The sequence below is a fragment of the Silurus aristotelis genome, assembly GCF_946808225.1.
Source record: "Silurus aristotelis genome assembly, chromosome: 5".
Lineage (NCBI taxonomy): Eukaryota > Metazoa > Chordata > Actinopteri > Siluriformes > Siluridae > Silurus > Silurus aristotelis.
This window is the reverse complement of record NC_139578.1, coordinates 15,399,318-15,413,158: the sequence shown is the minus strand read 5'-3', so window position 1 is coordinate 15,413,158 and position 13,841 is coordinate 15,399,318. Positions and strand designations below refer to the sequence as shown.

Sequence of the window (13,841 nt, the reverse complement as noted above, 5' to 3'; positions counted from 1 at the left end):
TAAAAATGTATTATTTGTCATGGAGTGTGTGTGTGTGTGTGTGTGTGTGTGTGTGTGTGTGTGTGTCTGTGTGTTTGCATTTATTGCTGATAAATCTGTATGATTGTATCCTAATTGCTGCTATACTAATTTACTCAAAAATATCTTACTGATTATTTCAGAAATTTTCAAGAATTAAAGTAAAGATTTAAGTACATACAGAATATTTTTGCTTAGTGTAAACCTAGCCATGTTTTATGAAAGTACCAGAGAACCGCCAACCCCCAACCCCCATCCCCAATTCACACAAAACATGCAAATGATTTCTCAGGGATTGAGTTTCTTTTAAAACATGTATTTTAAATAGTTTCATCACAAAATAACCCACAAAATCAAAAACTCACAAAATGTGGAAAAAAAAGATCAATTCATTTTTAATTACTGCTTAAAAATAAGCAATCTTATTGGGTTATAGAAAAGTATTGTTCAAAAATTAGATCACATTGCCACTGCATTGGCATTGGAACAGTTCACCCCCTTGATGAACAATAATGCTTTAGGTTTTCACTGGGCATTTCATCAGGAGATGTTAATTCTGTACCATTGCATAATTTCTTTATTCAAATCTTTTTTTTTTATAGTATTAATGCACTAAATATAAAATGTATATTAATGATCAGTAGTGAGATTGTATTTATTTATTCTTTTTTTTTTTTTTCAAGTGGTTACTGCTTCATCAAGGGAATGGATTTCATATACACACAAACTCCTATGTTACAGAGTTACACAAGAATTATACCTATACTCCAGGAGTTAGTGTGTTTTTCACCTCCAAAACCAGGTTGTATTTGGACAGGTACTAATTCATTTATTCAGATTATGGTCATTTAGTTGGATCTAATATGTAATAAGAATATCAAGAAAGTCTGGCATTATGATGGTAAAGGCCATCACAGAAATCTTTAACAGGCACATCAACCATGTTCACTTTACATGTGATTTCTTCATGTGGGCATCTATACTAATTGCTCTTAAACAGAGCAGATTAGTGAAAGGACCCTATAGGGTCCAGGTTAAACTTAGGTGCACCATTGACTTTAGTACTAAACTGAAGCCTTTGGTATGAACTCATACAAGTTTGGACAATCCAATGTTGTTGTAGAAACACACACCTAATATAAATGTACTTAGATGTGATGAGTACAATTAAAACACTAAGCTGTCTTTAGAGGAACCACCTGAGGAAATTTCTGGACCACTGAATGACCATGATTGGTACAGGAAGTTACATGAAAGTATTACTAACACAGTTTCTTGTGCTCTGGATGCAACATGCATGCATTCTAATGATATAAGACTAATAAAAAAAAAAAAAGGCAGAATGTGTTTAGCATTTCGTTATGCAGCCGCAGGTCTAAGGTATAACATAATATGGTTGTACAATAAAACACTAAAATAAAGATAAAAAAAAACAGCTGCAGAGTATTTAAACATATTACAGGGAAATAAACATATGGAGCTCCATAATGACAGTATTTGTTACTTGTTACAGGTATAAAAAATCTTATCCACAAAACAGCCTAAGCACTGCCCTTTTTGGAAAATGACAACATCATTTTTGTAAGTATTTGTACAGTGTTATCACATAATTTATTTAACCTCTCATTCTTAATCCAGTTTCATTCTCTGATTCAATTTAGTACCTGTGTATTATACCTTTTCTAAACATATAAATCTATAACATTCCAAGGCATTGCAAAAGAATTACAAAATAAAAAAGATATGGGCGCAAGGAGATAATATAGCTCATTAGCATAACATGACTGAGTGTCTACCACTCCTCTGACCTAACTTGGTCAAATTTTCCATTCAAGACTGTTTAGGTGAAAAGCAAAGCACCTCCACCCTGAGCAAGCTCTATTTCAGTAAGGTGATACCACAAAGAACTCAGTAGATACGGTTTCACTCTGTCTTAGACATAAGAGCAGGTAAACTATGCTCTTGGGGTCCTATTTATTACTTTACATGATAACCTCTCGATTTGTTACAATAACAAATTATGTCTCAAACATAGTCCCCAACTGTCAGATATCTTTGTCCACAGGGAAATGTGGACTATAAATACATTCTGCTTTGTATAACTAATAGTGACTTGCTAATGCTGACTTCACTGTACTATAACTCTATTTGTAACATGACACATAATATCCTTCCCATCTGTTCATTCCATTATCCTAGTTTTAACTTTCACCTCAATCTGCAACTTGTCTTTTGTTTTACGTTTTAAGAAAATTAAGTATTTTGTGGATAATGGTTTTACTTCATATGCACCTCATAGATGTCATTTCAGTACCAGTTAGCAAAATTCCTATAACACTTATAAAACATGGTTATAAATCATCCTTAACTACTCCCAATGCTATTAATTTTATTTGATCAAACATTAGGGACGGTTGGTTATAATAATTTAAAAAGAAACAGGAAAAGAAAAATATCCACAAGAATATTATGACACCCAAAAATCATACAGATATTCAAATATTTCAGTTAACCATCTAAGTATTGGCTGGCGGAACACTGTTATTATTAGTGCTTATGATATACATTCAAGTACATAAATAGGAAACTACACAAGTAAGATCCATTTAGTTAACAATGCTTTTCTTAATGGTCTTAACTTGAGCAGACCTTAAATTATGTTTCTTTACTTACACATTACTTTGACATTTCTCAGCACCTCCAAAAAAACCTTAACATGTCTAACTCATGTCTGTCATAAGTTAATACAAAGTAACAATAAAGAAAATCTACAAATTTGTTTAAACAAAGATGTCAAACCTTTTCAGCCAGGGAACCTTTGGGCTATTTTTCGGAGATCTATGGTTCTAGTTAATCAAAATTTATGTGCACAACAAAAAAATGTACACTTAAATAGGGATTGTATTATTCATGGTGTCAAATCATAAGGATGAATACAAAATATATGAAAGTATTTGTGAAGTTTGTACGGTTTTACAAGCTTTGTGGTCAATATACTTCCAATTTTGCCCAATGGCCATAAAGTGCAGCTTTGCAATAAATTAGGAATGAAACTGTTACTGTTTTTCCTTTTAAAGCACACAACCTGCATTATAGCACAGGTTCAGCGAAATTTGTAGGCCAACATACTTCTTGCAGACAATATTTTCCATTTTGTGACCTTAGCAAATGAAGACTTAACAGTCTCCAGGCTATCAAATCAAAATACGGACTTGTATTCTGCCCTAATTAGAATATAAACTTAAACAATTATTATTATTATTATTTTTTTAAATGCTTGTTTCTTATCTAGAAACGAAATACATTTAGCAAGTTGACACTCCAGTTCAAGCATTTAATTACATCATGATTAGGGCTTTATAAGTAGTTATACTGTTAATGATTAATCAAGAGAACCTGCTTAATAAGTATCTAAATCTGACAGTTTCTATATAACTAACTGTTACATGAAGTGCTTTTATGAACAGGTCTTTCTTTTGATGGGCCCTCTTGATTTATCATAGCAGTTTTGAAACCTTTGAGTTAGTTTACATCTCTGACGCATTTATGAAACAAGAATCAGATTAGGATGGGACAGGTGTTCAAGATGTTTAACATATTATGCATATTAACCATAACATTATGTTTATGCTGTCCAAGTGAAGGTGAAGAAGGAAATCTCTTTTCCTCATTGGGTGAATACTGTTTAAAAAATAAAAAAAACTCAAATAGCATACAGAAAAAAAAAAGACATACAATAAAAATTATTGAGCACTTTTTGACCTTTTAACCTTAAAGAAACATTGTGTTGATTTGTACATTGTACAGCAACATAATAGAAACTTGATGCTCATTTTTAAGACCAAGCCCAGATTAAAAATTACAAATGGTTTAAATTAGAACCATTGCACAAGTTACACATGTAGTGGTCATTGCTTTTCTTATCATTACATTTAGATGGAATACAGGGGAACTTTACTTGCTGGAGTTGCAATGATTTTTTCATTAACATGGAATAGCATCACTTCAGTGAATTCTGTAATTTTCCATTAGAATTATCCAATCATGGTTGATATTTAACACGTGGTTTAAGCACAGAAATGTATACTGTTTACATAACTTTCACTGTCAACAATAAATATATTTGTCATAATGGCCAAAAAAGGTATTACAGTAGGTTACACATGCTCAAATTGCAACCATTTATTTAAAAAATGTGCTAAGCCGGGTCGAGTTGACCTAAAAGCTACACAGCACAAAGGTCAGTGTTAAATGATAGAGCAAGCATCACATTGAACACTCTGTCATTTAAGATGATCTTTGCGATGCTGTAGCCCAGTAACATTTTTGGCAGAAAGAGGATGAAGGCAAAGAGGACTGTATAGAATTGCTTGTCCAGACTGTTAACCATTAGCATTTGTTTGGATGTTTTGGATCAGTTAGAGCAATTTTCGGAGAATGGCAAAAGACCTTCTTCCTTTACTGTCCAATAACCTTCTTTGCTTGGCTTCTGTTGGATTTCTTCAATTCGCTGTTTCTTCTCAATTGTATGGCCAGTAAGAGGCTTAGTTCTATGGTGCACTGCGTGCTATTTATAAACACTCAGCAGTCGATTCTTACAAACTCCTCCAGTGACAGATGGAGCAGTATTTGGGTGTGTGACTGTCCCTGTTTTTGTGACTGTCGGTGTTGTGTGTACCCACTGAGGCTTCAAAAATGAAAAATGCTGGTAAATGTGTCTCAAAAAAATGACTTCATTCTCTAGAAATTTCTTTTTTTTAAATTGAAATTGGCTGTGAGGTTCTTGATTTTGGACGTACTTTACTTGTTTTCTGCAAAATAAATTAAATATTCTAGTTGTGTACTAATGAGTGGGTTGAATTCACTGTGGCAGTATTTGATCAATAAATTTTGGAATGAGCCGTTGCTATCATTATTAGATAACAACAAGGTTACAAAAATGAATTGTGCGTATCAAATATTTACTTTTCATTTCCCATCTCAAGATCAGTATCAAGCATTTTGGTGGACAAAAATATGAGGCTCGTTATTTATATTAGAAAAAGTGCTTTTGAGATCCTCTCAAATGGATTGCTAACAAATCCCCATTAACAGTAACAGTGTGTATTATTTGTAATGATTATATTTAGACCTAAATGCTACTTTTTCTTTTTGTCTTAATCAAAATCTAGCAGTTACATGAAAATTACATAAATAAACAATTTTATTAGCTTCTTAGCTAAACAATTTTTCTGCATGATAAATAAATAAAAAAATACCCATTATCTCAAACCCAAATGTGTTGTAGGGCTATAACTCATTATTTGTTTTTAGTCACAGAAGCTAACCCTGCCGAAATGACAAAAAAGGTATTCTATCTTAGTGAAGTATTGAAGACACTACATCTGAATTACATCTGATTTTATAACTTATAAACTTCATATTGCAGCAGTCAATTATATATTAGGTCACGTTAATGCTAGTAAATAAGGTTCAGTGCATAAAATAATAATATCTAAAATTATGTATGTTTTCTCCATATGACATATTTTGCATGTAAATGCCAGGAGGCCAGCAGAAAAGTTTTCTTTTAAATGTTAGATTAACTTGGTTTTTCAAGTGTAAATGCCATTTCAAAAATATAAGTAAGCAGAACAGAATGTTTTCTACATTTTATTTTGGGTTTTATAAGAGTAAGAGTGATAAAAAAGTTACCATTTAGCAGCTACTGTACAGCATGCAGACAAAACAGTCTCTAAAGCAAACATCTCACTATCTATCGTGAGATATTACATTTAGATTTTTATAAAGTGCCTAAAGATTGTGCAGTTGTATTTGCAACTCAGCATGTGTTAATTCACACACACATACACTGTACTGCATTCTATTGTCAGTATCCTACTAAATTTTCTTGTTGCATATTTATTCTATTTTAACAAATTTTAGCTTTAATTTTTTGCAATGATCTGGCATTATTAATACTAACTAACTTTAACTAACGCCATTTCTATTAGGACATTTTGAATTCTTAGTTTGTTTATATATATGTAGGATAAAGGTTTTGTTCTGGGGCAAATTATGAAAGGAAACCATTTGAGTGATATCAAAGCTCTTCCAGTTTCTAATGTTTCGTATCCAGGTGTAAGGTGAGGGGGGTCTCAAGCGCCTAACTTTTAGGTGATGGCCCTTCTCTTGCTACACCAAGTCGGATTCCACTACACACTGCTCGGTGTATTCTTTCACCAGCTCCACTTTCAAGGTCTCCCTGAAGAAATCAACCATGGGCTTCCACAATGGTGGATCCAGGAAAACCTGGCACATCACATGGCCCTTCAGTGTGCTAGTGTGGCGCCTTAGGTGACATAGGAGCTGCTGCACAGCCAAACCCAGACCTTTACCAAACATGTCAATGTTGAGGTAGTACCAGTCTTCACCAATTGGTACATGAAAGGGGGAAGTGCACAGGCTGGCCATAGATGGGCAGCATGTGTCATCCACCATCCAATCGATATCTTTCTTTAGCAGGATCTCCATGTTGCTGGACATGGGCTTGAATGGCTGCCAGTCTTGCACAATGGTGCCATTGGGTAGTAAGTCTTGCATTGCCTCATTGCTCAGAAAAAGCTGTTGGACATCTGGAACCTCTAACCTCACTGGGATGCTGAAAGGTGCCAGGTCATCTCCTTCAATACCTACATTATGCCCAAGATCAGCAAGACGTAACTTTAGGTCTTCAGCACGGAAACGTACCAGCAGGATTCCCTTTAAACAGGAGTTTCATGATGGTGTGAGAGAATGTACAGTACAGTATGACTGGATCAGCGACTACTCTTTAACACCAAATTTTTGATGATCAAAAGCATTTAAATAAGAAAAATTTAACATTTTAAACTATATATGAATGCAAGTAAAAAAAGAGTCTAATAAGGTATAATGTACTGCAGTATTATACAGGTCATTACTGCTGACAAATTGCTGCAAACATTCTTTGTAACCTTACATGCTTGCACACTAAAAAACTTTTTAATAGCAGACATTGAAGTTGAAGAGAATTGAACAAAAACTTAAGAGAATTTCAGGGTTATATGTATTATTATACTGCATCACATCATGTGAACCACACTTTGTGTTTTTCTATTTTTAATGAGAAATGACTGCACCTACTCACAGTAAAATCAAATATACAGATACAGAATATACAGAGATGTTAAGCCTTAACTTCTACATGCTACTTACTAGATGTGCAATGCAGACAGATGCGTATTTTTACACTTAGTATATCTTTTGTTGCTTGCTGTGAATCGTACCTTAGTGGAGTTCAATTTATTATGTTACTTACCCATTGTAAGAAGGTTTCTATTAATAGTCTTATTTTAGTATAAAAAAATATTGATGCAGGTTTTTTTTTATATAAATAATTTGGTCAACTAAAAATGTAAGCTATTTTTGTATTATAACAATCTATCACTGCTGTCACTTACTTGAGTAATCATGCTCACCCCTACCTGTTTAGTAATGAGCCTGTACTTCTGGAAGTCCTTGGGCCCCAGCTGATCATCTCTGGTCAGTCTGGTCACTTTAACTTCAGGATACTTGGATTTAACAAGCTGAGAGCAGAATCGGAGCAGCACCCGAGCAACTCCCTTGCCCCTCTCCTGAGGGGCCACACGGAGCCCTTCCACCAGCATAGTTTCTCCATTGTCAATAACACATACTGACTCAAGTGCAATCTAAAGAATACAAGAGAAAACATTACTTAAACTATTACAAAAATATTAAATTTACAGCAGTGGATACAATAAATATCAAAAAATTAAATTATAATAATTAAATATAGCAAGCGACCAATTGTAAATCCTCACTATTGTTTATTTTAACTGGTTAAGGTACACTACAAACCTACAAATAATAATAATAATAATAATAATAATAATAATAATAATAATAATAATAATAATAATAATAATAATGCCAAACAACTCCTAACAATAGATGTAATTATGTAAAAATAATTGCAGATAATCTTACCACTTTGCCTTGCTTGCGAGCGAGAATGACAATACGGTTTGTCTCCTGCAGCCAGGCCTGATAGCGGGTGGGAAGGTAGTCTAGACCACCATAGATACCCTGGCTTATGGCCATAATGTCATCAAAATCTTCCTCGGTAGCCACAGTGAACTGTAGTCCAGTATGAGGAGGCACCTCTGGGAGGCAAATCAGGCTGTTCTCAATCTTCATTGTTTATTGCTGAAAGTGGAGCAGAAGAAAAAGAATGTTTGTTTTCTATTCTTGATATCTAGCCCAGTCTTACTTTACCAGTGTCTATTATAACATAGAAATATTAATTGTATTTACTTAAAAATAAGCCTAATTCAGGACACTTGTGTTTTTCAAGAAGATCCCCTCAGAACACCTTTGCCACAAGTAAACGTTTACACACAAGTGATCAGCACTAAGATAAGCCCAGAAATTATTTGCTCAATGTAAAGTCCACCTACTATTAAATGAGATAGTTATAAATAATAAATGTTAATAATCAGTGGCAACGCTGAACCAACGTCATCCTGCACTACTTCTCTCTTGTATCCATCCCTCTGGTATTTTCATCCATTGTTGAAATGTAAAAAACATTTAGCACTGTGTCATGTTAACCTATTAAATACCACTGCAGGCTTGGCGAAGTCACATAACAAAAATTCCATTAACGATTTTATCACAGAGAGTCAGACAACATGCCATGATTTCCATCTGATACAAATAGAAAAGCAGATGAAGGACTATTTGGCCTTGCTTTTATAGTGGATCCTGGTTATTTAACCGATGATATGTCTGTAAAATCAATGGCTTGCATGCTTTCTGTTTAGCTAATTGTGGCATAACTAATGATGCATAACTAATGTGTCCATGCTTTTTCCACTATCTGTAACCCTTGCTAACCCCAAATAAATTTAGCCTATACAATAGAGATATCAAAAGACAACAATTATATCCAATTTTATATAAGAATAAAACTAAATAATGGCTATAAACACTATGTTATACGAAAACATAGTTATAGTTAGAAATTAAACCAAGAGATCACATATCACCTGCCAGTGCTATAAGGGTTGAATTACATTAAAATATTTATTATGCTTGGTTGAGAATATGTCAAATAGGTCTATAAATAACCAGCAGCATAGTTATTGCTACTAACAAAATCAATGGCATGCAAAAAAAAAAAAATCTATTACATATAATAGCTGTCAAATAAATAGAATGATTGAAGTTGTTCATCAGTCAGCACTGCATATGCCATACATATATGTTTGTGGGTATTAGGTTTATTTAATCTCACTGTATACTTCCCATTGTATATGTTTGAAATGACAATGAAGAGTTACTTGGCTCAGCTTGTGATCATAATTAAATGCTTGTGTACAGTTTATTAACTGTACATATTATGACCCGATCATCTGAATGACTTTGCGGTATTTTGGGATGCATCAACCCTGGCCAAGTATTCTTCAGGGGCAGTAAATCGGTCACTGCAGCATTTTGACTTCATCATCATTAATCACTGACTCTACGCCTTTTCAGCATGGATAAATTATTGCTGTTGTTGTTGAAATATGAACGACTACTATAGATACCTAGTTAACCTGGTTTGGCTTTCCATTAAAACGGTTTAAACGAACGCAAAGAAAATCTATTGATCAATCAAGGCTGATCACCCTTATTTATACAACTGCTATAAGGTCTATATAACAAAAACATATCTATCCCTCTTTTTTTCTACCCGTCTCTCTCTCTCTCTCTCTCTCTCTCTCTCTCTCCTGATAATATAGAATCTATAGCGAATATATACTTAACATAAAAAGCTTAATAGTCTTGAATGCAGGATCTGGGTCAGGATAAAAAGACAGACTAATCATAATGTATTGTTAACATGATTGTACATGATATCTGACATACATCCTCACACTGCCCACTGTGTCCCATCCCCCAACAGCCCCCCTTTATCTCTCTCACACACACAATTAGAAGAAAATCCAACCTAATATTTATTAACTTTTATTTGCTTTTATTTCCTATTCCAGGTTCCTACTTGGATATTGCATACAGTGACACTGACATCAGCAACAGATCATAATTCAGATGATTTCTTGGCTCAAAGCTTTCAGTTTTATGAGAGAATGTTGGTTGAGCAAATCCAAGAATAGTGTCAGAATCTGATATGCGTACAGTAACGATCTACTCCACAGCCACAGCTGCTTAAGTCTTAAGGATCCGTGCAATACTATCCTCTCAGAAATGATTACCCTTAAAGATTGAAGCGCGATGGAGAGCTGGATGGTAGACCTCATTTCTTTAATTAGACGGATGCCGGTAAAACTGCTGCGTTACTCAGGGATACGAGAGGCACACAGTGCATTGATACATGAATCAATAAAGAAAACCACAACAGTAAAACCACCAAGGCTTCTCCCACGATCTGCCACATAGGCATCATTCTCTCACACACACACGCACACACGCACACACAGCTTCATCATCAATGAATGGGTCTCCATGAGATGTGCTAGCCATCTCCTTCCAGTCCCCGTAAAATTCCATACAAAATGGCCGTTGGGGGTGAAAATGGAGGCGTTGGGGAGGGGGGGGTGTCGTCACAGAAACCCTTATGTATTAAATTCTCCTGCCAAGATTGGAAACGTAAAGAATAAATACAAAACAATCAATAAAAAATATATATATATATATATATATATTTTTTGTTGTTTTTTTATTTTGGGTTTGTGTGACTCATCCAGATATAGCGCATTGTAGGGTTTATCCTTTCACGTGCTGCAGAACATCAGTGTAGATGTCACTGCGAGTAGGAAAAAGGATGAGAGAGAGAAAATAGGTAACGGATTCATACTTACCTTGAAAAGCGCCTGGAGGGCGTTTGCGGTTCTTGGAGGGTTGCAGGGAAGAGAACGAGCTTCTGGCAGACAAGCAGGTGCTGATTAAATGCAGGTTTAAAATGCTCCTCAGCTGCAGAGATAATTTTAAACCGGGTCTGCACAGGCTCTCAGTATGTCACTTTAGACCACTCCTACCCCCCTCCTATAATACAGTAAGAGAGACTACGTAATCCATCCAGTATCATTCAGTCTCTCTCTCTCTCTCTCTCTCCTTTCTCTCTCTCTCTCTCTCTCTCTCTCTCTCTCTCTCTCTCTCTCTCTCTCTCTCTCTCAGCAGAGAGATCAGGATTTTGTTTAATTCCTCCTTTTACAAACAAAAAATTTCCATTCCTAGAATGGATAGAATACCAACTAAAGGATACTGAAACAATACTCAAATGTTTGCAGACACATGACCATCACACCCACAAGCCTTCAACCAAACTGTGGCCACACATTTTTAAGCTTACGATTGTGCAGAATGTTTTTGTTTTATGCTCTTTTGCTGGAACTAATGGCCCCAGTCATTTTTTGATTTGACTTCACTCTGGACATTTTTTTTTAATCATGTTCATAAAATGGTTTGGCAGTCTTTTACTTTACAGGTGCATCAAAATTAAAAGACAAATGTTCCGAAGGCCAAGCGTGGATAAAATCATTAAAAAAATGCATGTCCAAAGGAATCCATCAAAGATCTGAACGAAAGGTTGCTTGAGTCACATGAACAAATCTATAGATTAGGTCAATTATGAGGAGAATATATGTAGATCTTTAATTATTTTTATTTATAGAGGGTCTACTCTGGAAGGTGTTACTCTTGTTTCTTTTAGCATAGCTATTTGCGTTAGAATCTGCCTATTTAATTAGTAACATTAAAGCAAGATAGCCCTCCTGGATACTGTTACATATGCATCTGCCTCAAATATGCATTTGCAGCTATTTATAATGATATGCTAGGTGTAACACAAAAACCTGATATGATATCAAATATTTTAAGTGCTTTATACTAACAAGATATGTAGCCATAAGATATGTATGCCAGTAAAATCCACAAATGATTATTAACAGACTTGTAGGACCATATTGTGAATTTCTTTGTGAATCTGTTGATTTCATTTAAAACCTGGTTGTTTCTTTAGACAAAGAATTTTAGGTTTCAATAGAGGTCAATCAGGACATTATTGGGCCCACTTAAATCAGTGGTCAGACTTTTGAGTGAATACATTTAAAGCTGAATAAAAAAATAAAGTCATACTTTCACAGATGGCTCTGATCATTATCTTGGGAAAAGGAAAAACTTCCTGAGATGTTATGAGGAACTTTGAGAACAACCAGACTCAAAAGGGAACCAACAAATGGCACTGAATGTCCATTGTTGAGATTTGTGGTAATAGGTGCATAAATGAAGAACTATTCACGCAACCTGTGGTTCTGAGCCATTGTAGTGTACTGTTGATATTAATTACAGTCTGAATGAATTTTCAAAGTTCTTGAGTTGCTCAGAAGCTTATTGGAACTTTAGGCTGTAGATGTTGAACGATCCCCCGCTTCACAGAGTGGTCTCCAATTGAGAAGAACTCAATCCAGAGTTTGGACATCAGGATGAACCAGGAAGATCCGAAGAAAAGAAAGGACAGGATCGCAAACTTTTATTAATAAAATGTCTCAATAATTGCCATTATAATCATTAATTAATTGAGCTCCATTTGACGCACTTAAAATTGCATACTAGAGCACTTACTTACATTATTTTACAAACCAATATTATCAGAAGCAATCAAACCTTTTTTTGAATAATCAGTTCTTCTTTTATCATTGGCTGAGACCTCAAACTCTGTCAGCTGTCAAAATGTAGGGCAATATCATACCTCCCCTTTATCTCTTAGATCATAGAAAAGTGTTAAGCACAGTAGTTATACTCAAAAATAGCATTCATTAAATTATTAGTCAGTATTTGGGTCCTATCATGACTACTGTGGCAGTTAGAGTAATAAATGACCTACTTCTTGCCTCTGATTAGGGTTCAGTCTTGTTGCTTCTTTTGTTTGGATGTTTTTTCTTAATGTAGATTTTTGACACCACTGCATATAATTCTCTTTAATAGACTACAAAACAGATTAAGTCTATAGTTAAAAACATTATTAGAGAAAGTCCTCTGGTTCTTTTCTTATTTCATTAAATATGAGTTTGTAGATGTGGATGGTGACTTTTTAATGCATAGTAAGGCAAAAAATTGGGTTTTCAATAGGTTATGTTTTAGGTCCACTGCAAACAGTGGATGCTTAGTAATGTACTTGTATCTAATTACAACATAAAATAAGTACTTTTTTCACTACTGCATTGTTGCTGCAAACTCTTTTTATTTTGCTTTCACTAAGGGGACTCATTCTCTCCTTTCCGTGGGACTGAGTCAGTCTCTCTCTGTTGTCTGTTGTTCCTTCTTTGATCATGCCACAGCAGAGCTCACCTTTCTTTTCCTTGTGGCCCCTGCAGTCTCATGTGTTTCTGCAACACTACACACTGTGCTCCTTTGTCACTGGGGAAAGATCTCATGTCACAATTGACATTATGCTGCAGTTACGGCAATACAATGTAAGTGCTTCTTATAAATGCTGCCGTGCCAGTACAAGAGATTAACAACAATTTGAGAAGGTTAAGATTGGAAGTTTTAACAATTCACATCACAAGACTAATAATAAGCATTAGCCTTTAGAGTTAGAGGGTGAGCCATCAGGGCCAGTCTTCTCTGCTGGCCTAAACTCTATCGGAAGCACTGACCTACATTTACAACCTGAACTCTAATATTTGTTACATTAAATTGTATTAATTTATTCCCAACAGCCTATTCTCTTTATTTCATAGCATTTCTCTTGGCTGCACTGCTTCCAGGACGTGTATGTGGATGTTAGATTTTTT

The 13,841-nt window shown here is 34.8% G+C and overlaps 1 protein-coding gene across 1 annotated transcript; it reads right to left on the bottom strand.

The window, feature by feature from the left end:
- Positions 1–4,185: 4,185 nt before the first annotated feature.
- Positions 4,186–11,218, bottom strand: nat16 (N-acetyltransferase 16). Its single transcript, XM_083541098.1, has 4 exons — positions 10,905–11,218; positions 8,026–8,244; positions 7,503–7,727; positions 4,186–6,759 (listed from the first exon to the last, which is right to left on the bottom strand). Exons 2-4 carry the CDS (start codon positions 8,233–8,235, stop codon positions 6,193–6,195), a joined length of 1,002 nt encoding a protein of 333 aa, XP_083397224.1. The 5' UTR covers positions 8,236–8,244; positions 10,905–11,218; the 3' UTR covers positions 4,186–6,192.
- Positions 11,219–13,841: the final 2,623 nt, after the last annotated feature.